The following is a 25,443-nucleotide window of genomic DNA, read 5'->3' on the forward strand; positions in this document are numbered from 1 at the left end:
CCACTTTTAATGAAAAAGCAACACAGAAGTAGTAATCAGTTGATAAAAAAAAATGTTCCTCCAAGATTTCAGGTGTGCAGAGCTGCAAGTTTACTTCAGAATAAAACACAGACATAGGGGAGAATCAAAACTTTTAGAGTTGTACTTGACCATATATTTGGACAAAGCAGAATTACACTGCATATAACAAACAGTAAAATTTCTTAAAAGTTGTTACAAATATTTTACTTTCTACCTGTACGATCATTAACATAGTTTACTATATCAAGATTTTTTTTTCTAAAGGCTTAAAACAAAAAACAATCCCTCTAAACTACTTTCCAACAGTAAAATTTAAGTAAAATGCTTACATTCATTTGACAACAAAAAAAACATATTAAAAATGTTGTGGGGGTGGTGCAAAAGCTGCTCTTTCAGCTTTCTTCCAGGGTTATTCCTGTAGAAAGAAAGAAAATATTCTTTTTGTAAACTGTTCATATCCAAATTCCAAAAATCTTCCAAAGTGATTTCCCCCTGGCCCCCACCATTACTTGAGTTACTGCAAGAAAAGTTGTCTAATCTGCAATTTACTAAGCTGTTTACCTTTTCCTCTTTGCGTCTGTCCTTTTCTTCATTGTTTTCCATTGTTTCTTCTTCATCTTCCACAATCCCATCCCCTTGGTATTTGTCATGTGTCCACTTTGGACTGCTACCTGACTTTTTGAAGTTAAAACGCCCTCTGCCACGCTGGAAGGTACCACGGCCCCTTCCTCTTTTGGCCCAATAATCCACACCATCATCTCTGTCATCATGCTACAATAATACCAAACGATAAGGTTAGAACACCTCTTTGAGTACTGGTACTCTAAACCAAATTTAGACTATAGATAGGAAAACGAGAGAACTTTAACAGTTCAAATAATCTAAAGATAACATTTTGAAGCAGGTCCTCACAATTTATAATGCTATAACTTAAAACACCTTGATAAAATTGTTTTAAGGGCCCTTATTAGCTGTGGGTCTACCTATCATGGGTAACAAATCGGCTCTGTCACAGTTTTCAGTCATGAGAAATACGTACTCACTAGTTTTTAGCCCACCTCCCCCCAAAAAATATAATTTTAATGGAAGAACCTCTAAGAATGTGCTTATGAAAGACATTTTACTTTTTTTTTTTTTTTTTTTTTTTAAACTTTAAGGCAGAGAGCTCTTTATACTTATTTAAAAAAGGTAATTGAAGGCAGTTTTCAGGAACCTTGCTTTACCTGTGCAAAGTAGGGCAAATAAGTTTTAAACTACGTTAAGCTTATTAACCACAGAAACTCGATTGTTAATATTAGATTTCAGTTTGCCATCTTGCTACCAAATACAGCCTTACACAGTTTAGCAAGTCTTCTGACGATTGTTCCATGCACTAGATGAACCCTAGATAAATTATTTAATATAAAATGCTTAAAGCAAGGGACACCTACTTCGATTTTTTTTCTTTTACACTTCAGATTTGGAAAAAAGTCCAAATTATTAAACGTATCACACCCAAAGAAAGCAGCTTAATAACAATTATACGTTATTATTAAAATAGTTACAGGGTAGCTTTTTTTAATAAACATTTTTGGAGATGAGAAAAGAATAATGGCTACAGTTGGTCAATTTACTCTAGCTATCACAGAACTTTAGTGAATAGATCACCACATTTCTAGGTCAGAAGAGTTTCTATACGGGGAGAGACAAGGAGAGAACTCTTTGAATGAACACAAATTGCAGTTGCGTTACTTATTGTACCTGTTACCGTATTATATATACCTGTTAACGTATTTGTGAAAAACTTAATGCTACAGGAGAAGGTCTCATATTCACTAAATGTTTTTGATGATGAAGCAATATTCTTAGAAGTTTGCATTGTTAGGGAAACCAGCTGCAGCACAGGCTATGAATTCAGTTTACTAACCTACTTACTGAACAGTAATATCAGCAGTCCTCCCCTCATAACCCAGATTGGAAAAAGACAAAGCTAATGTTGCTTTCTTATGACTATCACACTACTCAGATAAGAACAGAAAGGTTGCTAATAACAAAGTTGGCCCACATCCATCCACAGCTTTTCCTCATTTTTCACTTTTGCAGATTTCCAGACAAACGTAAAACAAAGCTCAAGTGCCATACACAGATAAATCCAGGAAGATATAGCACACATCTTTTTGCTTTAAAATTTCTTTTTAATAACCTGAGTATGCATTCTTCCCTACCTCACTGATGAACACGTTTTGGAGATGAACTATTATTGCCGGCCTGCTGCAGATTAGACAAGATAAGCAGAACCAGGCACTGCTACAATTCTGTTTTTTTCTTGATTATGTAACTACAGTCACTTTTTGTACATGCATGCGACTTCTATACTTGTAGCTGTCAATCTCCTTAACATCAGATACAAAATGCACTTGGAAAAAACAAAAGCATGCATAAGATATTGAGTTCTCTACACCCACCAAGAAATATTTCTTGCTTTTTGGGGTATATTCAGGATCCCATTCCTCTTCCTTCGGCCTCTTTTGAAAAGTAGTATTTGAGTTGCTGGGACCAGTATTTGTTCCAGCAAAGACTCCTCTGGCTCTTCCTCTGCCCCTAATTCGAAACTGATTAACCAAAATGTTATTTAAGCCATTTACATAAAACCACAAAGAAAAGCTCAAGTTTTCTGTTACTGAAAATGCTTGTTCTGTTCTTAATTACAAGTGTAAAACCATTTTAAAATTTACACATTACCTTACGTAATATATTCAAGCATTCACTTTTATATAACGATTCTCTTAAGAGTTGAAACACATTTGAGTTCTTGGTTTAAATTCACCTACAACCACCAAAAAGAAATTTCCTTTGCCTGCTGGTAAAGCAACCTGTTGTAACAAAAGGTCACAAGAAATTTCTGAAGCTGTTTGCAGACAAAAAAAAAATTAGACTGAAGGAGAGGGAGAACTGTCGAGGGAAAGCAAAATCATTCATTGAGTCAGCCACATCTGTTATTAGAAAATTATTTGAGAGTACATACAAATCATGCAATTTTCAAGCAAGTGTCCACTTTGTGTTGCTCATTCTCAATTGAGATTCACTGTTGTACTTTACACCAAATTAAATTTCAGATGAGTAAACTCCTTACTCAGAGCATCAACACTATACACAGTGCAGAGTAACAACATCCGAAGTGAAAATAAGCATCTCAAGTGTCCTTTTTATTTTTACTATAAATCAACAGAATTTTGAAGTGTTAGAATTAAAAAGTCATGTCAATAAACAAAATACTTAACTCAATATGCTGAGTAGTAATATATCCAGTTACCTTAGCATGCTAGTCCTTAGCTTGCAGGAAATAAAGAGGAATTTATCCAGATTTCCCCCATTTAAGAGGAACAGAAATGTTAGGCTGGGATATATTGCTTAAAACCTGCTGTCACTACAGAACATGCTTTTTGCATAAACAGCCTAATATAAAAACGCAGAACTGTGGGTTGGTTTTTTTTTTTTTTTGAGTTAATTGTACAAAAACATGACTGGAAATTAATTTCATTTATTAAAACTAAGTATGTTCCATAAACACAGACAAAAAGATATAATTAACTAACTTGAAAAAGTAGCCCTATGCACACCTGCTTCCACTAAGCTCCAATACCTTTAATGCAAAATTTCTGCTGGACAGCTTTAAAAGTACTTTGGAATCAGACTAGTAAACAGTCTAGTAAAAGGCTCACAAAACCTACAAACATACCACAGAAACAAAGTTGTTTGGAGAATCATTTAGAAAGTGGCATGACTATCAGCTAATGAAAGCTGCATAAGAAAGGAAAAGCTATGTTTCATTTCCAACAGCTTTGAAAGTTTTATGAAATTACACCATAACAAGTAATATCAGTGTGGAAAAAAGGATGAGGAGACAAGATGACGTCACAGCTACTAGTAAGATCGGCATTTCCCAGTATTAGTTCTTAGGACTGAATTCTTTAGAATAGGTACTTTAAGAAGGGTACCTAGCACTTTCCTTGACACTGTATTAACACCTTTTTTTTCCAGGTTATCTTTCCAGCAAAGAAATACAGGAGGTGAAAGCCACTAAGGTGTTGCCTTTATAGGCCTATTTATTGCAAAGCTCACCACAAAACTGACAGTGTACATTTTCTATAGGAAGAGAGAGTTCCTTTTAATCAGGGCTGTTATGCACAGAATCCTTTGGAAGTTGGATACTACTGATAATGTTGTGAAAAGATTCTACTCATCTTTCTTTCTCTATTCCTATTTCAAAACTACCCGTAGCATTTATGTTCTTATACCATGTACAACAATGCCAGAATTAAACATTTTAGTCTGTCAGTAAGCATTAGTGAAAAATCAACACTTATTTACTACCAAACTGACAGCTTAGCTTACATTAAGATTTCCCCTATCCAGCCACCCCAAGGTGTCAAGGCTTCCTGTTCTGGGGAAGATTCGCAACCAAAACGTTTTACTCAATCCAAAAGCAAAGCAGTATTTACTTGAATTCAGTCACTATTAGCCTGAATTAGAAAGACATTCCTACACTAGCCAACCCATAATCTTTCAATGCCACCCAGGCTGTAGCCCTAAGCAAAAGATTTAAGTCAACACGTTGTCCTTCCTATTTAGATTCTCCTGTTCAGACATCGTTTGGTCAGTAAGCCTATGAGTGACCACGCACATCATTAGGGAACATCGCCCAGTTATTTCATAGTCAGAACTGGAAAGTGACAGCAGTTGAACTAGTAGATTGTTAATGAATTTCCAATTCTCATCTACTTAAATTTCATGTGAATTACCATCTTTCACAATATGTACAGTCTGGTTTCATAAAGCAGCAAGGCTGCCACTAATTATGAGACTTTTTTCCAACTGATTCTCTTTGAGAGGGTTGAGTTCTGCTTTTGTTTAACGCTGCGCTGTGTTTAACCTTATGCACCCAGAAACTGTGCTGATATATATCTGACACCTGTATCATCCACTGTTTATACATTTACGCTGAATAGCTGTTCCTTAGTATAATTATATATAAGGACAACAAGAAAGGAGGAAAAAAATGCATTTTTAGTGTTAGAAATTTGGAACTTTGAAATTTTCTTAAGTAGCTACAAGCTGTTCAGATGGAAGATTTAAACCTTAACTCAAGTGTTGCACATCCCACATGCATTTCAGACACTCTCTTCTACAAAGTTCAGAACTACTACTACTACAAACGGTACTCAAGGTACGCTCATACCAAACTATGCCTTTTCACCTTTTTTTATTTCTAATTACAGGCTACACAAAGGAATTACGAGAAAGAGAATGAAATTACTCCTAACCATTAAGTCTGACTTTTTTTCCACCTACGAATAGACATTTTTTTCATTAAGGCACTTTTTTTTTTTTGTAACTGTCCATATATTTTCAAGGCCTTTTTTTCTTCATCTTTCTAATGTTGTTACATTTCCCAGTGGACTACCAGTACGCTACATTAATATGCAATTTTTACCTTTAATAATTTTAAGACAACCATGGAGATCAACATGGCGCTTCCCAAACCACATTCCAGAGCTAAATTAATATGCTTTCATCCTCACTGTGGCTAGTCCATGCTGGAGAAACAGTGAAAACTAACAGTATACCACCTCCTCTCCTCACTAGTTTTCAATATTAGTGTCTATTTTTCATTATCTGCCATTCTCTAACAAGTTACAGACATCACACACAAAGGATGGCAAAGCCAAATTGAAAACTATGGGGGGGGGAGGGGAAAACACAAACTGCAGGGTGTAAGAGGTAACAGATCACAAGATTTCATCTTTACAGAAAGGTCAATTTTAATATTCCATTAGGAAACAGCATAATTACAAGATAGCAAGGAATAAACAAGAAACTGTTTTTCCCACCCTTACACTAGGCTCTCTAATAGTATGCTATTGTATATTTGTACACCAATTCAAACTTCTATTGGACAACGCTGGAAAAATGAAAGGCTTTACAAGCTTGGTACAATCACAAAAGAATTCAAGAACCTACTTCAAGAATCAATGCTACGAAAAATGTCTACCCTAACATTAAGTACCGCAACACTTTGTTTAATCTGTTACACTATAGTTATTGTTAGAGTCTTCATCATTTGGGGGAAGAACAGGAAAAGAGCAACTTACAAAGGTGCCTCTTGGCCTGTTGACTCCTGCAAAACCAGAGTACTCTTTCTGTTCATGGTGAGTTTTGAACTCTTCATCTCTTTCTTTCTTGCAATCCTTTTCTTCTCGAGAACTGGATGAGGAAGAAGATGGGGAGGAAGATGGGGAGGATCGAGCACGGTCTTGCTCTCTTTTTTGCTTACTGAAAAATAAAAAGATACACTGTGTGCTATTTTAAAAGTATTAGACAGTCTGTAACATGCTACACTAAAATGGCTTTATTTATATTTTACAAAAAAACTATCCCCCTTCCTTTTATAAAGTCGCATATACGTTATGTATTTCAGATGTTAAGGTGAAGTATAGTTTCACTTTCCAGCCTCCTCTTACACATTTAAATGCACTACATGTATATTATTGCTAATGAGTTGGAAAGCAGCAGTCTGCAAACTGCAAGGAGTTTTTCCACATTTTGATGCCATGAAGAGTTTCTGTTACTTTTAAGATCTGCCTTTCCTCTGAGGCAGAAAAACAGAAACCAAAGGGAAGAAAACCCTCAAGGCAAAGCCTTTATAGTACATTTACATAGTTCAGTTTGCACACTGTTTAGAACATACGGCTGCCCTATGTAGGTGCCTGTATGGAATTAGCCAGTGGAAGGTAATGTGGATACCAAAGTCAGAAAGTATATGGCAAACAGGAAGCATAAGTAAAAATTCATTGTATATCCAGTACAAAGCAGGAAAATAAATCCCAAAGCCAGACTTTCAGTAATCCCACAATAATTCTAATTTGACCCAACTTACAAGGTTTTTAATAATACTATTCAAAGGAAGGTTATACCTGAAGTAACTCTTACCACTGCTACACAGTATCCACTGAAATATGCTAACATTTTGTTTTCTTAAAAACAGCCCACTGGCTTTAGAAAAAAAAAATAAAGATTCCCCTTCTCACCCATGTTAAACCTAAATATCAGTAGTATTCTCATACTCTGGGTGTTATGAGTTGAAAAAGTGCGGAATCAAGCATAACGAACCAAAGTTCTTACACAAATTGTTTATAGAAATGTACTGCATTGAAGTCCAACCTCCTGATGTAGCCTGGATAATAGGACAGATTAATTTGTCATTTTTTTTTTCAGTGTTAGCTTGCTATTCCAAAGTTTTTGTCCTCATCCACCATAAGCCGTGTAAAAGACAGATAATACATATTTGCTGTAAAACAAATAATTTTAATTGTTTAAATTTAAACGTTCCAGTATACATTGAAAATTGAAAGCAATTAAGCTTACAATTAAAAAAGGCTAATTGGAAGATAAAAACCTACGGAGAGATTTAAAATATTTACCTGTCATCTTTATAAGATTTGTAATCCTTGTAATCTTTTGAAGTTTTCTCCTGCTTTCTTGACCCACTGGATTCCCTGGAACCCTTTGAGTCTCCTCGCTCTTTACTTCGTTCTTTTCTACGGCGGTCAATGTCATGCCGAAGATCAGCAGAATCACACCTTAATTTTTTATCCCCCTGTAAGCAAAAATATATTTCTGAACAAAATTTTAAAATAAAATACCCAGAAGAGAATCTGAAAAAGCAAATTGTGCCTCCATTTTTAAAAAGGCAAGACAGAATTTACAACAAGCTCTTCAGCACGCAAATTGACTTTAAGTGATGCCCTTTACATGCTAGATCCGCATAGAGAACAGCTAAGAACTTACATTTTAAACAAGCGTTCCCATCAAGCCAACACAATATCTATTTTTTGATGCAGACCAACGATAACATATTGTTTGGTAGGTTATTTAAGTATACGATTTTTTTCTGGTTAATTGTTTTTAGCAGAGCACAAGCACCTTATCAATTCAGCCGTACTACTCACTGAGCACCTCAGTACTTTTTTTTTTCTCCTCATATTCTTTGTCCTTGGGCAGTGTAGCACCACAAAATTTGCCAAGAAGTATCAAAAAGAAGAAACGAAGAGTGGGAGAAAATTTGACCTTATAAGCCACATTATCAATATGCTAGCATCATGCTACACAGACTAGCTTCTTGGTAAGACGTTTTACTTAAAGAAGAAAAACATTCTGAAACACAAATATTCTACATACTACAAATTATTTTATAAGATTACTGTACACAAACTCACATGAAGGGGAAGTTCAGATTCAAAGTGAAAAACATCACTTTAATTTAGAAATACAGATACGACATTTACTCAGAACCTACTTTTTGACTTTCTTCTTTAAAAGCTCTCTCTTCACCTGCTAAACGGGTATGCTTCCTCAGGGCACTTGGAGAGATGTCAATTCTCCTAAATGAAAAATAAAAGCAGCGTCTAGCCATACAGGTACATGATTGTTTATGGCCTCACACATTTCAACAGAAATCTGAACAACAAGGCACTCTTGCAGAAGAACAAACTTTCTGTATATAAAAGACCCACCATCAGAATAGAGAAGAAAATTAAAAATTAAAAAGCTTGTTTCTCTGATGTACACAAAAGAAATACATTAAACAGTTTGATTTTTCGCATTTCAAGCAGAGCTTTCAAGATATACAGAGTATTTAATGAGTTATTTCAAAAGATCAGTGTATATATAGCCAATTCAAAATCCAGCCCCCCAAAAAATCATGAAAACTGATAGCTCGTTGTATAGTTAAAATTATTTATCAGTTAAAGATCTTATGAAGCTCAATAAGGAATACGGAGATAATATATCCTCACATGCAACACAAATACAGTACACTGCATCATGTAAGTAAAGCACATGATCAGAAACTACATCTGCATGCCTACCTTCTTACCTTTCAGGCTCTCAGATTTCTCAAAAAACTGCTGTAAATTAACAGACACAAAAACTAAAGTAGTATGAGATGGAACATTCACACTGAAGAATAAAGATGCATGTACTGGGCTTCTTTTCATCTTCAAGACATATGCCCCTCAATATTTGAGCACTGCATGTGAGAAAAGTAAATATATCCTAAATGAGATAGAGGTAGAGAAGACATCTGCAACAAAGCCACAGATGAAGCCAGAGTTGGCTCAGATGAGTTTCCTTTTACAGGTTTTTTTTTTTTAATGTTTTTTTTTTTTCCTATTTGTTTTTGTTTGGTTGTTTTTTGTATTTACATGGGAATTGACAAATTATTCCATACAGATTAGAAAACATTTTGGCCTCTTAAAAGGAATATAAGCAGATATTATTATTATTTGAAATATATGCAATTAACGTATACCTATGTATTTCTGGGCTCTTTTGCCGAGTGCAGTGCTCTTCGGTAGCTTTTTGATACGCAGTGAACCTCTCATTTAGGGTCATTCCAGCTGACTTGAAGTATTGCTCTGTTGGTTACAATAGAAAAACACTGTTTCGTTAGTTTAATTCAACTGACAGGTATTTTACTCCTGACAGAAAGGCAAGTAGCAGGCAAAAACATAGTATTTTCAGTAAATATATCAGAAAGACAAGCAAGTGTGGGGTCTTCCCTATTCTTACACATTCTGTAATCCCAACAAAGTAACAGTGCACAACATCACTGCAAGCCTACTTAGAACTACACCATGACTGTATTACATCTAATTTAAGCATCATTTACTAATTTGACTTGCTCATTTTCAATGACATTTTATTCTAATGAAATAAAGGAAAAATTTCTTAAGTGATTTTCTACTTCGCCCATCAGACAAAATGAGGTCACTGAGTTATGAATACTTGCAAAAAGTGCATTTCACAATTCATCTCAACTTTAACTTAAAATAAGAGCTAATTCAGTGAACACACTTAAGTAACGTATACTTCAGTAACTACATGAATGATCTAACAAGTCATTTCTTAAAGTAATACAATTTCTTGCTTTGAAGTTGTGATGATAAGCAATCCAAGACAATTAAACACATCTATATGTAAATAAATTCATTTAAGCATCTGGCATCTTGGCAAACCTGACAACTTCTCTGACAAGTTTTCTCTTGCTTTCAGAGACAGTTAAATTAGCAACAGCAAACTCAAGTTTTTAAACCAGCTCAACAAATGTGTTTAAATGTAATATAGAAATACATAAAGTCATGAGCTATGAAATGTTACATATGAAGCAAGCTATCTGCTTAACAGGTCAACATACATCTGTATCAACTTACCGCCCGGCATCCAGTATTTGTCTCATAACCAACCATTAAAACTTGAAACGGCCACTACAGGGTAGTGCCTCAATCATAATTCCATCAAACACAGGAATTTGAGCTAGCAACTCTGTTTTTATGCCATTTTTGCCAGGAAGACAGAAGGTTCAACTTTGCCTGTTTGGCATCTGTATCTTTCAACAGCTATTTTACTTTTGTAACATGGATTTTGCCATTTCAAAACACATTCCAGGACCTAGTTACAATGAAAAAGAAAACATCACTGGGCATTTTCAGCTCTACATTAATAAAGAGCTGTTCAGACTGGTCGCATCACACCAATAATGAACATAACTTCATTTTGTCAAAAGAGTTACTTAAATCTGATCATAGACCACAGCACATCTGAAATGCATAGAGAGGTTCTCCTTTCAAAAAACAGCCATAACTTTACACATACTAAAAACTTGATCAGATACTGTTAAGCTGTCATATTTAACAGTAGATTGTTTAACACACCAAAGTTTACAGGAAAACAGTTTGTTTTGTGATCAACATGTGAGAGTTTCAGTAATATTTCACCTACAGCCTGCACGTGTGCCATATGAGCCAATATTTACAGAAGCTCTCATTGGATCTATCCTTCAGTCTCTTTACTTATCAAGAAAAACAGATAATTTTATAACAAAGGTTTTTATACTCTAAGCAGGTGTCCCAATAACATTTTCAATCTAATATATTAACATAATCTATTATTGCTATTGCTTTTTTCTTTGCAAGTAATTCAAAATGCAGGAAGTCATTTGGTCTTAAGTCACCTCAAGTTATTTTGAAAACAAAGACTTTTGAGGGAACCTTAGCACATACCTCTAGCACCAAAATCTTTGCAGTTTTATACGCTAAAGTATCGTTAAAACAATGCTTATAGAGAGATACACTGAAACTTTGGATTTTAAGAAATTATCTACTCTTCAATGAGAAGACTTTAACAGTATGTGACCTAAATAAAATGCATCCACTTTGTCAGATTTTTTCTGCAAGGAATTGTTTACGTCTTCTTATAGTAAGGAACAGCCACTACTGCTAAATTAGAAAATAATTAATATATAATTTATTTAGTGGAGATTTAGCCAATGCCAACTTCCTACCATGAAGAATTTCCAGGTGAAATTTTTGTCTCTAGCATTACAATGCTGTCAAATAAGAATAAAATGAAGTACCAGTGTATTTTAATGTCATTTAGAGCACAATTTCTTACACAATTTCTATTTTGAGACTATAAAAGTGCTTTCTAGTAAAGACCTGGCGATGAGCTCTGAGGTGCCCCAAAAGGAGATGCCATTGTACTTACAGTGCAAAAGACACCCATGAACCCACACTGTACCCCTTAATATAAAATTGTACATTAAAGATATTCAATTAAAACTGAAGAAAAAGACCAATGTAGTACGCTTAAGCTTCACTGAAAAAAAAAAAAATCAAACTTTGTGCTACTTTAAAATTTATCAAGAAACATAGTATGACTGCTATTATGCTCTACATCGCTTGCTTTTTGATGCTTGCTTCTGATGCTACTTATTCTACGTGTACCTCAAAAGGAAAAGTCTAAATCAATATTAAGAGGGCTGAAATCTTCCCATACTAGAGACAGCAAACAGTCTTAAATGCAGTTGTCAGATGTGTATATTCAGTATGGTAAACTGAACACATACCTTTGACATGATGAACCAAGGACACTATGTGCTGAATAAATGACTCTGACGTGCTTTTGCTGGCCTGTGGCAACTTAATGTGGTCAAAGATGGATCGGAACTCTTGCTCCTTCTTGACGGAATGGACAAGTGTGCTAGCAAGCAGCCTGTCTTTAGTCAAGGAAGCGGGTCTAAAATGCATCAACAACAAAAAAGACACACAAAAAGAAACCACTAGTTTAAATAAAGATGAGCGACACTGCAAGCAGATGGAGAACCACTTTGTCAAGCAGAATAATTTACCTATTGGAATCATCAAGAGGTACTGGTGCCATTTTGAGTTTAACTTCAGGACGATGGGAGTCACTGGCTATCATTTTGATCCTAAGTGGGCTCTCCTCTCTGAAGGTGGATTTTTCTCTCGCATCCAGATTCTTGTGTAGAGGGGGACTGTAATCAAAGAGTTCTTTGAGCTTTTCAGACTTTACCTGCTCAGGTGACTGAGTTTCTTTCTTCATCGTTCTCTCAGAACTCTTGTCTTCTTCCTTGTGCTTATCTTTTGTTGCACTAGGCCTTTCCACTACATAGCCAGTCTCTTTAGGCTTATAACTTTTCTCGTCTCTAAATCCATCGCTCTCTCTATTGCCCTTCATTGTTATTTTAGATTTGTATTTGGTTCCTTCCTCCTCAGCATTCCGATGAGATGCAGTAGGAAAATTTTTACCCTGATCTGCCAGGACAGACTTTCTGAACTGTCTGTAATCCTCTGTCTCCTCTGTGTCCTCCCCTTCAGAGTCATTAAACTTTTCTTTCCCAGTCTCTTTATCAACGAAATAATCTAAAGTTTCCTGATCCTCCCATTCCCTTTCTCCCTCTGTCCTCCCTTTTTCTGATCCTCTCTCCTTCTGGGCCTCCTTCTCCCTGGTATTACCCCTATCAAGCAGGTATACTCTAGACTCTTCATCTGTGTACCTGTGGATAGCAAAGAAGAGACTGGTAACTCTGGATTGCATTCATTCCAGTTCACTTGCATTCCTCTTTTGTGCCATTCCCACACCACCAACTAGAAAATACATTCCTCCGAGCCATTCAACTTTAGCAAGTAACTTTCTGCACACCATTAATACTGTACCAACTGCCATTTATGTACTACTGGAAGCATCTGAAGAAAATAATGCCTTTCCGTACAACATGTAGAAATTGTCCATTCAAGTTTATAAAAAGTTAGAGGTTGGTTGGTTTGTTTATCCTGGATTGGTACACAGCTTCACATACTCTTACACCAGCCATTTTTTTCCATCAAGTTCACATAAACTTTGATAACTCAAATCTGAATTACTCTGACACAGACTTAATTCTTCATTCACTACAGTCTGTGTAAGCAGGGAACCTTCAGAAGGCAGCTCTCCTATACATCAGAGAGCTGTATGTCCTAACCACATTTATAAATTAACGATTTTAGCCACTGCCTTGTCTATACGCTATCTTCACATACGTCCAGCTGCAATACATCTAACCTAGAGCAAGTCAGACGTTTGTTCTTCTATCAGGGTATTTTTACACAATAAATCACTAACTGGACAAATTCATTTAAAAACATATAATCAAATCTATATAGCATAGTCTTTACCATAGTTTATCTTTGTTAATTTTGTCTATAATTCATTTTGTAAGAAATCCACTGAAGTACATAGTACTGTTGCTAGACTGTTCCTTTCTAATGTAAGATTTTTACAACTTTTTTTTCCCCAATTACTACTGTATCAAATATATCAAACATCGAGCATAACAATTTTATGCTATTTGGAAAAATGTACAATCCACTTCAAACACTGTCCCTTTTATCGATAGGATTGTATTCCAAGAATATCAAGACCTACCCTCTTTCTTAAGTAATGCAAGTCAAGGCATCAAAGTTGTCATACTTCACCACACAATAAGCAATGAATGCTGCTTATGTTAACAAAGAAATCATTGCGCATCTGGGTTTTCAAACTTCCAGAAGATTTGCATTTCAAATTACATGAAGCATTAAAATGTTAAAGTACTTTAACAGAAGTCACTGTCAAAACAGGCATGTCTGATCCACTAATCCAACTGAGATTTTTCTTAGCAGTGAATAGGATACAGGCAAATAAACTGTGAAGGAACAACACAAAACAAATTTTCCTCAAGGATATAGGTCCCTATCTCTACTAATCTCTTGCCAATAGCTTGAAGAGTCTTTAAGGAGGAAGCTCAATTCCAACTAGACTAAAATTAGTAAAAATATTCAGGAGAATCCCAGCCCGAATTTCCAAGGCACAGTGATGATCTTGTCAAAACTCTGTTACAGATAGCATTTTAAGATGCAATGCTAATTGCATAGTTTAATTCTTACCTTTTCAGAAACTTTCCACCTTTTGCAGTTTCCTGTTCTCCAGTCTCAGGATAAAATGAACGTGCTCGAGGCTCCTCGCGGGGAGCACTCTGTGATGGGATTGTCTTTGCAGGGCTTCTCCTCGAAGGGATGTGATGCAATGGGCTATTCTGAGAAGGACTATAACGGCTAGAACCATTTCCAAGAGAACCAGAGCCAGACCTCTCAGGACTATGCTGAATGGAATGGGAATGTTGAGGTGTGTCCTTTGCTGAGTGGACTGTGCTAAGCAAAGGGGCTTCAGAGCAAGATGAACTCTGACTAGGCGGGGTGGCAATAGAAGGACTATGGGGTGACCTTGGACTGTTATCATATGCTGAAAGGCCAGGCCAAATGTCGCCAGAAGCTGCTGATGATTTGTTAAAATCGTCAAGAGACTCTGATGGGTCATGTTCAAATGTATCTTTCTGTTCATCTTGTGATTTATTTTTCAAAGGGCTATCTTGCAAAGGAGCCCCTTCAGTTTTCTTTGCCTGCTTTTCCAGAGACCCACGTCTTTTGGAAGAGACAGGTGATTTGCTGTATGGGGATGAAGAACGAGATGAAGAGGACCTTGGGGACCTGGAAGATCTGTAAGATCGACGAGATCTGCTCCGGGACCTCTGTGAAGACACAGACCTTCGCTTTGGACTTCTGGAACGTGAACGGCCACGCCTAGGACTTCGGGAGTGTCTTCGGTTCCAGACAGGCCTATAACCTCCACGATGGTATCTACCACCTCCTCCTTGATAATACCCTCTACCTCTTCCTCTGTAACCATAGGGGCGTCTCATTCCTCTATTATTCCTGTAATCTCTGCGATAATCTCTAGAATACATACGATCCCTGCTGCGAGATCGCGAATACGTCCTTGAACGAGACCTAGAACTAAAAATTAAAAAGCAAATGTTAACATTTGACAATCAGAGAGAGGAAAAGTGTCTCAAGACTAAATGCTCATCTCTCAAATGCAGTCAGAATTGTAAAGAAGGCAGACTAACAGCCTTAAAGTAAATTCTTCAATATATCTTCATTACTTATTCCTGTCTCATAAAGGATCTTTAATAAACATTGGTTCTCGAAGGACTGTGAAATTTAAGACTTCAGCATCACAAGATTAAGACATTACCAGCCTCAATGGTTTGCCCTGCTATTTCATTAGAGATTATCACCACTCTGGAGCATGGCATTCAGTTCCTCAACCACCACCACGGTTCACAGCCTGGACCATGAAGTTTCATCACCTCCAGTTTAATTTATTATGCCAGCAGACAGCAGCAGCTGGTGAGACCATAAACGTTACATTCAGCCACTCCTTTTATTAGAGATTGTAACATCCACTAGTAAGAAAGTGGAGGAAAAGGCTGGAGGCAACTGAGAAGACATGGCACAGAAAAGCTTATCTGCAGAAGCCTCAAGTTACTCCAGATCTGAAAAGCTACGTGACAAAGACAGAATAAGCCCCAGGGAAAAAAATGGACAAAGAAAACATCATGTGAAGGGGGGGGGGAGAATGAAACCAACCACAATATAAGAAGAAACAGTGGCATTCTGATATTATCCTGAGATAAGGAAAAGGGCAAAACAGGCAAAGAGTAAACAATTAGGATTAGTTACATTCACAGCAGAATTTACCTACTGCCTAAAATGAAGTAAAATACTAGGCTCACTTTTGCCACAGATTCATGCAAGTGTAAAATAATTATGATACAAACCCCAATAGACTAAAAGCAACTTCTCATGCAGTAAGTAAGGCATCAATTTACCTGTATCTCTTTTTTCTAGAGTGTGATCTGGATCTTGACCTAGAGCTGGACTGAGATCTGGATTTTGATCTCGAAGAATGTGATCTAGAATTAGATCGACCCATTTTTCCCAGTAGATACACTCCTTCCCAAATGGAAAAGCAGTGAGGGGAGGGGAAAAAGAGGGAGGAAACTATTTAGAGACCATGTAAATAATATGAATGAATAAGGTTTTTATATTCTAAAATTATAATATTAGAAAGAGGTATAGCATTTCCTAAACAAAACAACTTTGGAGACAATATGAGTACATTTATTAATAACTTAAATCTCAATGTATGACATTTTAAAGAACCTAATGCTTAATTTAACACAGCTACAGTGCAAGCAGTTTGTTTGAGAAGATAACAATTGAAGGCTTCCCAGGTTTAACTGCAAACTGATCCTAAGGAAGGAGAAAGGTAGACAACAGGAAAAAAAAACATTTCTACAAATTAAGACAGAAAATGCAAGTCTGGACTATTACATATTTGTGATCTAAATCTGAACTAAACCTAATCTAAAACTAAATTTAAATCTTCTATTCATTTTGTACAGTTTACAGTTATCACAATAAAATACTGCCCAGACCTGCCAAGTTTTTGTTTTGCTGTTGTTTCATTTTGTTCCACAAAATGAAGGCACCACAGCTAATCTGTCTGTTCCAATATTCCACCAGTCAATATATCCACCCCACACCTTATTTTTTAAGCTACTTGCAAAATCCCTAGCCAACTAAGATTTTAACAATAACTTGATAAAGAATACAGCTCACAACAGAATTTAACAATCTTCAGCTCAACACAAGATTATAAGCATTGAGTCCTACCTAAATGGAAATAATCTCATAATAGACTTTCCAATAGATTTTTTTTTTATGTACAGTCATAAGAAACATTTAGTATCTATTATTATCAACCATAAAAACACACCTTTTCTTTTGCAATCACTAAAAAAAATGATTTCGTTTAATTAATAACAACTTTGCCTCATTAATATTTTCTTTTGAAACTGCCCAGCTTTAAAAATAGTGAGTGACATGAGAAAACCTCGATATAAACTGTTGACAAGTAACTATTCACATTTTCAGGCCTTAATATGCTCAGTATTTATAATTATTAATGTTTGATAACCCTCAAAGCAAACTTATGTATTGTAAACAAGAATAAAAGCCCTGAATTATTGTATTGAAAATACAAGCTCAACACAGTAAGCATGCTTTGTCACAAGGAAATTTACATAATCTTTCTTGTTACGTGGGAGATGTATCAGTTATGTAAACACAAATAAACAGCATTGTAGCTTAACATTAACAAAATTACAGATTTTATACCCACATAAGCAAACCCGAAAGAAAAAAAAGTACAGACCAACCTTTCCCTTATCACTGGTCACTTTTGCCCCATATAACTTTCCCCCATCAGAGTAGCAAAGAGTTTGTGTGGCCCCAAAGAGATAATCTCATCTGAAACTAGCCCAGGGGAAAAAAATATAATAAATAATATATAATTTTAATTAGAAATCTAGTTTAGGCTAAGAAAGATTTTTTTTTTTTTTTTTAACTTGGAGAATAATATGTTGTAAGCTGTCTATAAATTGCTCCTTCCATTAAAAAAAGCAAACTCACATAACCTATACTCAGGTTGGTTCTAATTCTTTGGGTTCAATTAAACTCACAGAAGATGGACTATAATCTCTTATGTTTAAATGCTTCACAGGCAACAAATTTAGAGTTTTTAAACTGTTGCAAGACATGAAGTATACTGACTTTCCTAGAGCGATAGAAAAAAATGTTTTGCTATTACAAGGAAACTTCAGGCCAAACTTTACATGTGCAATAAGTTTAACACAACCCAGTCTCCGTTTTAAAAGAAAAGGAATGTTTGATTTTCCCAGTATTTAACAATAACACTTGCATTCTTATGTAAGACAAGTGTGTATACACTGTACAACAGTTGACCTTTACAAGAGTTGCATTCATTTCAGAGATTTACATAGTTCAGTTTATCACAAGCACAAATTTTAAGAAAACAAAATCAATTCTCATTTTAAATGTTTGAGTTCAATCAGAACATTTAAAAATAGAATTAAATTAATCTTACCTCAAACCGCTGGTCGGTGCCAATGAAGCAATTATTTCAAAATTCTCTGTTTGTGCTTTCAGCAATACTGATCCCTATAGAATGGAAAAAGAGACCGTCAGAGAGATGCACTTTTACTAAAAGATCAGTAACTCCTTTTGCTGAAGTAGTTCAAACATTAAACTGTTTATCATGAAAAGGTAACACTTCAGAAATGGCAAATTTACTCCCGGACTGGATGAAGCTGCATGTTAAAGACTGGAGCAGCTCAAGAGTTAGCCACTGCCAAGGGGCAAGCCCTACTTCCCTTCCATTTGTGATCACTCCTCCTTCTGGCTTGCTTCCAGTCCTGCATAACCTTCGCAACAGCCCTCACACCCGTCGGGTCCTTCAGCGAGAAGGCTTCTGACACCCAGAGACCACTTCATACGGCTAGGTCAACTAACTGGCTTCACGAAGGCCCAAACAAGTGCCACAGCTGGGTTATGGGGGAAGAGAACAGCACGCAGCCAGTTGGACGGGGCAAAAAGAACAGTGACAAACTCATACACAACTTTGAATTCTAACATACAGCCTTGGACTTATCTGGAGTGATTTTTTTTTTCTTCCCAAAAAGGATATTGGGCTGGGAATTTAGCGCAACAATAAAAGCTTTATTTTTAGGTTTCTCTGCAGCAGGAACTCTTCTTCTTCTTCTCTCTCTTCAGGAGCACAAAGCATAACTGTAATAATGAAATCAGTCTCAAAAGTACAAACTTTTCACTGGTCTCAACCTAAGTTACCTCAAAGCCTTAAGATACCCACACAAATATGCATACATACGTGCATATACATTTGTAATCTGGCTTGACATTAAGAAAGCTTCCAAATTCCACCAAAGTGACTCCAAATTTTGTCCCAGTTCTATACAGATGGATCTCCCAGAAATTCTGCATCTCAATTTATTCTTTAAAGCCAAAGCCAGAAGACATTCACTGCTCCTCTATCATGCTTGTTCAGATGTTTTTAAATGTTTCCCTCATCTAAAAGAAATGTAGCACTTGTTTTTATAAATCCTACTATCAAAATTCCACTTACCATTCACTAGTAGTGACCAAGATATTTCCAATTTCTACAAAACACATGCTTTAATAAGAATAAGTTTTTACTTCTCATCATCAGCAAGCATGAGTCTCTGAAGGAGTACAGTAGTATCGGACCATTTCAGATCTTGTCTAGACAAAAGGCGAGATGGTATTAGCTAGCAAAGGTTAATTAAGGCATTCAGAAGTCTAATACAGAAAAAGCAATACAAACTTCAGCTAAATGGTTGAAGTTCAGTCCTAGATTTTAAAATCAATATTTAACACACTTCAATGCCATCTCTACTTCCAACTTTTTATTAAAAATAATCACTTAGTGTTAACTGAAATTCAGAATCCTATTTTAGATGAGCTTTTATGTCCTAGGGATACAGAACAAGACAGTTACTTCAGCTTTAAAACCTCTAGGCAGTAGGCAGAATCTTAAATTACTGTAGCTCAAACCCTGGCAACCACTTCTGCACAAGTTTTAGGAATTCTTCCAGCAGGTGGAAAAGGCGATAAGTAGCTGTTTTCCTTTTTTTATTCTCTTTTTTTGTTTTTTCAAACAGACACTGGATATACCATGTCCAACCACAGCAGCTAAAATGTATCTACTACCCTTCTTGATAAGGACTTTAAAAATATATATAAAATATTGAATTAAAATAGAAAAAGAAAACGAATACTGAATAGAAAATTTCAACTATTTTCAGCTTTGTTTCCATTTAATCATAGCAGCTAAAAGCTTGACATGCAAAATCTTTTTTTTTTAAAACAACTCTTAAGAACAGAAGTCAAAAGACTGTTTAGCTGGTTTTTGAATAAAGGTTTGCCTATGTAAATATTCTTACAACATGAAAGAACTGAGAAATTGATTAACCTCTCTTAAAGCTCATATTGGTACATCCAGAACTACCTGGGAAAGCAGTTTCTTTATAACAGTAAGCTTCTACATGCTTCACTCTTCTGCAGAAAGTAGGTATTCCTCTGAAAGCATCACAACTACAAAACATTGTTTCGTGGTATCATACAAATCACCTGCAGCCCCTTCCTGTGGACTCTCCTGTGCCCCCTGTCACAGTCTGAAGTTGCAACATCACGTCAGGTAACAACAAAAAAGAGGTGCTGAGCATGGTGCTTCTAAGCAAAAACATTGAAATCCCTAAAGCAAAAGAGTAGCTCTCTGTTCGCTGCATGAAGCTCATCTCTGGACCAGCCTCAGAAGAGACCCAGAGGCTGCAAAGGTGCACACGAATAACGTGACGCAAGATGCCGTCATCAACACCGAGTATTTTAAGAAGGAACAAAGACCGCTAGAAACACGGTCTATACCTGAAACACCAATGCTGTTCTGGCCACACAAACTTCTTTTTCCCTTGCTTTCTACCCTACATGTGGAGAAAGAGGTGCTAGGCTCTCAAGTATTTCACCCCAATGCTAGAAAAATCTGGGTATTACAAAGGAAGCTGCTGCAGCTCCACAATACTTTAAATCAGAATAAGCTGGCACCACTAGCGTAAAGGAACAGTCCCACCTTTCCTACCCTTTGTTAGCTCGCGGTCCTGATGGTCTTTTCCAGCAAAAGGATTTGTGCAGCCACATTGGGAATTGGCTCACAAAACATGGAACACCAGCACTGGTTTCAACACAAGTGACTTTTCTGATATGGCTCATGACACAGCCCCACAAACACTTGGCACAAAAAGCCCCAAAAACTTGGGCCAACACAGGGGAAGTTACAATAGCCAGCAGCCAGGACTGCTTCCTTTGGCAGCAGCACAATCCCCAAACTTCTCTGAAACTAGCTTGGGAAAAACCACCAGCAGCAATCAACCTAGATCTTTAGCTTTTTAACCTAAAAAAAAAAAAAGTGTAGGTTGCTGTGTCAAGGTTTGGTTTTCCTTTCTTTCTTTCTTTTTTTTTTTTTAAATGAAATTAATACTGGGTCACATCCAGGACCACAAAGAGAGTCAAGAGAAGTTTCTTACCGTAACAGCGTATGTTTGGGTGTCTTGTACCAGCCTGAGCCAGTAAGCATGACCACCAAGCAAAACAAGATACACAACAGGATCAGGCTTATCCTACTGCAAGCAAAACAATGAAGAGGAAATAGCATTTGCTATGTTCGAAAGAAAAAATAAACGACAAAAAAGCTAACACTGACATTATTTCCAGTTTCTTTTATGCATTACTTTTAAGAGCCTCTACTTACGCCACTGATGTTAAAGCTTTCAGAGTACGCAGACCACAGATAAAACCTATCAGCTAAACACACCAACTCGGCAGCTCTACACCACATGGAAGTCTTTGACGACATTTTAGGACAGCTACCCCAATTTACATTAGCAAACCACTATATTTTAGCTGTATTTTACTTACGCTTACTTAGTAGCCTATATTACTCTTGCTTAAGCATTACTTGAAACCTGTCAGCAAGATTTAAGTCAAAAATCTTGTTAAAGTAATTCACAAGCTGTTGCCAAGATGCATTTTCATTCAGAGATTCGAGCTTACAAAGAAATAAGGATTATACAACTGGGACAAAACAACAAGGGGGGATAGGACAACCTTCAAGAAATCGCACAGTATCTGTAACAGTCGCTGCTAAATTAGAAGTCAGTCTTAATGAGACAGTAGTGTATGGCATCTATTCAGTGCTTGCCTATCTGCCACAAAATAACCGCACTTTCTTATCCATTCTCTACCTCCCAGCCTTTTTTCGTAAGTAAAAAAGTCCACAAGCTAACAGCAGTACATCACAAGTAAGAACAGAACACATTTCAGCAGTGACTATAAGATGATCATTGCTTAGAATGCTACAAATACTAAACTACCATAATGAATTTAACTAAACTATCTTGGGTAGTACAAGTAAGAGCTAAGAAACATTTTTCCCCCTCTTATTTTCTTCCCGTGTAAGATCATCTTCATAACACTCACACAGTTACAAAGACTAAACAGACCCACGTAAAAATTACAGCATGAGAACTCAACTGAAACAGTAAAACATAAAAGGAATGTTTGTACATTTTATGTACAAAAAATACATTATTTTCCTAAATTATTTTCTTTATAGAAAACAATCTAACTGTAAATTAAGTTAAAAACCAGCATCCAAATATTAACAAAATCAGTTCTGTAAAACCATCATATGACTGACAGCTGTTCTTTGATGTAAAACAATAGGCAAATATTAGCATGTTTCTCCTCTAACTAACAACACAGAAATCAAAATGACTATTTATAAGAATTTTGTCTATACACATAAAGGCGTTGGTGTGTTTTTCGTTATCCAAAGCAACAGGATATCTAACCTTGTTTTGTTTTTCTGTTGTTATTTGTTTAACAGTGTTTTGATATGCCCTTAGAGAGTGGTTTCTATGATCCCTTTGCAGAAGCCTGTGAGCATGCTGTGAACACAAAAAGGCTGTCTTCCTTCCCTTCCTTACTTGTTCCAAGGCTGATATTCACCTAGGTGCTTGGTGAGCTGGATCAGTGAATTGATCCAGGACAAAACTACTCTGGAGAAAAAGATACGGCTGACTTTTGAGCCACATCAGCTTCCAGACCCAGCTTACAGCAAGGCTGTGGGAGGGTCAGTGCCAGCACAACGGCAAAGCAGCAATGCACTTTTTCACAATACCTTTGGAAAAACTCTCCCAGGTCAGACCTAACACAGTTGTAACCCGAAGACCTGCATTCTTCAGTAGTTTCCTTCACCTACCTCTGCTACACGCAAACAAGCCCCAAATGCTCTGTGGCATTCCTCAAGCCCGTACATCACAATCGCTCCTTCACAACCAGCCTGAATCTAATCCATCCAAATACCCGCACCCTAGCTACAAACAACAGCTCCCTGCTGACCCTTTTTAAATTCCTAAAACCACTCCAAGTTTTCTGCATCCCCAATGGCAACAGGAGCTTCTCCCCGTACGTGTGCCGTGCCACATCCCCAAGAAAGATGCCCTCAGCTACAGCCTTCACCCATGGCCCTGCTGTTAGAGCCAGGCCCATAAAAGCCTTGCTCAAGCTGCGGAGTCAGTCGGTGCTCAGGAGAGAGGCCGTCACCGCCGAAGTACTGATACATGTAAGGCACTAAACCTCTTCCTGCCATTCAGCACTGCCTGTCATTCAACGCCAGAAGGGATGAGTAGGAGGAAGCAAGTCCTACCCTCCCTGCCACAAGAAGCTGCGTGCTTGAAGCGCTCCTCTACGCCAGTCTTTGCCCCTTCTTGTTTAGCCCCCTTTTGTCTAGGGCAATGTGAAGAGAAAGAGAAAGGAGGAAGAGAAAGACAACAGCGAGACAGCATTTTCCTGGAACCCCACGCTCTAAATCGATCCCTTCCCACACTGAGAACAGCTATTCCGAGGGACGGTTTTATACACTTACAATAAACCAACCATTACTCAATCAAAACTCCTTTGTTTTGCATGCCCCTGGGTCCTTCTGTAGTAAAACGTAACAGCTACTGCCAGGGCCAGACTCTGATCTTCGAGATAAACAAGTGACGAGATGTAACGCCTTAGTAAGGGATTGCTACCACAGGCTGAAGAAAGATACCATTTTTTTGTCAGAAAACCGAAAATCGCGAAACAGACAATAAACAAAGGGCAAGATGCTGCACAGGCTGCAGAGCGCGCACTAGAAACGAGCAGGCCTCTCTCAGCAAGGGGCTCAAAACCCACTGCAACCCCTGACTGACGGTATTTCTGGGCAGGGCGGTCAAAGCTGAAGGAAGCGCGTTGTATTTAAGGTACCAGCGCCTGACCAGCACTCACCCCCGAGAGGAAGCTCCTGCCACAGGCCCGATCCCGCGCAGGGCTCACCCCTATCCCCTCACAGCGCTCCCGCCTCACGGCGCTGCCCCTCACGGGGGGGCCGCGGGCCCGATGCGCCACGCAGGCCGCCCCCAACCCCGTCCCCTCAGCCCTCAGCTCTACCTTCAATCCCGGGGGGGCTCCGCCAAGGGACGAAGCCGCCGGGGGCCGCCTCAGGGCCGGACCCTGCCCCTCCTCACCGGGGGGGGGGGGGAGGGGGGGGGAAATGGCTGCGGCGCGCGGAGGTCACGCGGCGGGGGGGGGAAGGGCGGGGCGCGTGCACGGCGCGGGAGGGGGGGGGGCTCCCCTCAGCGCGGCCTCCTCCTCCTCCTCCCCGTCCCGGTCCCCGCCGCCCCGCGCTCACCCTCCGGCCGCGCGGTGTCACGGCAGCCCGCCGGCCATCTCCTGTCGGGGCGGAGGCGGCGCGGGGCCCTCACAGGAACGAAGCACCATCGGCAGCGGGGGGGGGGGAGCGGCCGCCGCCGAGCCGCGCGTCACATCCGCCAAGGGCTGAGGCGGGGGGAACGCCCGCCCCGCTCGCCACCCCGCCGCCATCTTGGTTGTGGGTAGCCGGCCGCAAGGAAGATGGCGGGCGGCGGGGCGGGGGTCCCGGCGCTGCCCTGCTTACCCTGCCGTGCCCCGTCCTCTCCTCTCCAGCCCTGCCCTGCGCTGTGTCCCCCGCCCCATGGCTGCGCCGAGCCCCGGTGGCCGCAGCCTTTGTCCCCTCCCGCTCAGCCGCGAGGAGAAACCCGCCGGCTTTCCCCTCACGTCGTGGGGGTGCGTGCCGCGGCGGGGTTACCTGCCGGGCAGGGAGCGCGGCCATCCACGGGCGGTGCCTGAGAGCCGCTGGCTGCGAAGCGGGGCCCGGCCAGCGGCTCAGCATCAAGCGGCATTTGCATCCGGCGGTGCCGCGTCCCAGGAAGGAGATGGGCTCGCGGCACGGCAGCGCTTTACTGCAGTCGCTTTTGCGGCAGGCGCCCGCACGGCGCTGAGTTGCGGCGCATCAGTGCGGCGTGCCCCGGGAAATCACCTCAGGGCTACGCAGAGGCGTGTCGGCTGAGCGCGTCCTGAAGTGGCAGTTTACACTACTCAAATCACACATTGCCGTTATATTCTTAAAAAGGCAGAGTATTTATGAGGCAAGACAATATATAGAATCAAAGAGTCATTAGGGTTGGAAAAGACCTTCAAGACCATCTGGTCCAACCATCCCCCTACCACGAATGTCACCCACTAAACCGTGTCCCTAAGCACCACGTCCAACCTTTCCTTGAACACCCCCAGGGACGGTGACCCCACCACTACATAAATAAGAGCAGGAATGCACGGGTTTTGCTGAGTTTTTAAATTCAGG

The 25,443-nt window shown here is 38.8% G+C and overlaps 1 protein-coding gene across 19 annotated transcripts; it reads right to left on the reverse strand.

Annotated features, from left to right (window-relative positions):
- Positions 1 to 66: 66 nt before the first annotated feature.
- Positions 67 to 25,158, reverse strand: BCLAF1 (BCL2 associated transcription factor 1). Of its 19 annotated transcripts, none has more exons than XM_040550941.1 (14): positions 24,889 to 25,090; positions 18,229 to 18,302; positions 17,501 to 17,591; positions 16,109 to 16,232; positions 14,325 to 15,230; positions 12,248 to 12,916; positions 11,966 to 12,135; positions 9,371 to 9,476; positions 8,357 to 8,441; positions 7,482 to 7,657; positions 6,153 to 6,333; positions 2,466 to 2,612; positions 583 to 792; positions 67 to 436 (listed from the first exon to the last, which is right to left on the reverse strand). In XM_040550941.1, exons 4-14 carry the CDS (start codon positions 16,210 to 16,212, stop codon positions 431 to 433), a joined length of 2,760 nt encoding a protein of 919 aa, XP_040406875.1. In that variant the 5' UTR covers positions 16,213 to 16,232; positions 17,501 to 17,591; positions 18,229 to 18,302; positions 24,889 to 25,090; the 3' UTR covers positions 67 to 430. The 19 variants fall into 19 exon arrangements, with proteins under 19 accessions (XP_040406875.1, XP_040406876.1, XP_040406884.1 ...); XM_040550942.1 differs by lacking the exon at positions 24,889 to 25,090 and adding an exon at positions 24,454 to 24,652; XM_040550950.1 differs by lacking the exons at positions 17,501 to 17,591; positions 24,889 to 25,090 and adding exons at positions 19,285 to 19,421; positions 24,454 to 24,652 and having other exon boundaries at positions 12,248 to 12,394.
- Positions 25,159 to 25,443: the final 285 nt, after the last annotated feature.

Source organism: Cygnus olor, chromosome 3 (genome assembly GCF_009769625.2).
Source record: "Cygnus olor isolate bCygOlo1 chromosome 3, bCygOlo1.pri.v2, whole genome shotgun sequence".
Lineage (NCBI taxonomy): Eukaryota > Metazoa > Chordata > Aves > Anseriformes > Anatidae > Cygnus > Cygnus olor.

What these genes read in the sequence shown, in the direction of transcription:
- BCLAF1 (XM_040550935.1), bottom strand. Translation starts at nt 16,212, where the DNA reads ATGGGTCGATCTAATTCTAGATCACATTCTTCGAGATCAAAATCCAGA. An exon ending in CCTCTTGATGATTCCAATAG is followed by an intron (nt 12,136 to 12,247) that starts GTAAATTATTCT and finishes GATGCATTTTAG; the next exon opens with ACCCGCTTCCTTGACTAAAG. An exon ending in AAAGCAAGAAATATTTCTTG is followed by an intron (nt 793 to 2,465) that starts GTGGGTGTAGAG and finishes GTATTATTGTAG; the next exon opens with CATGATGACAGAGATGATGG.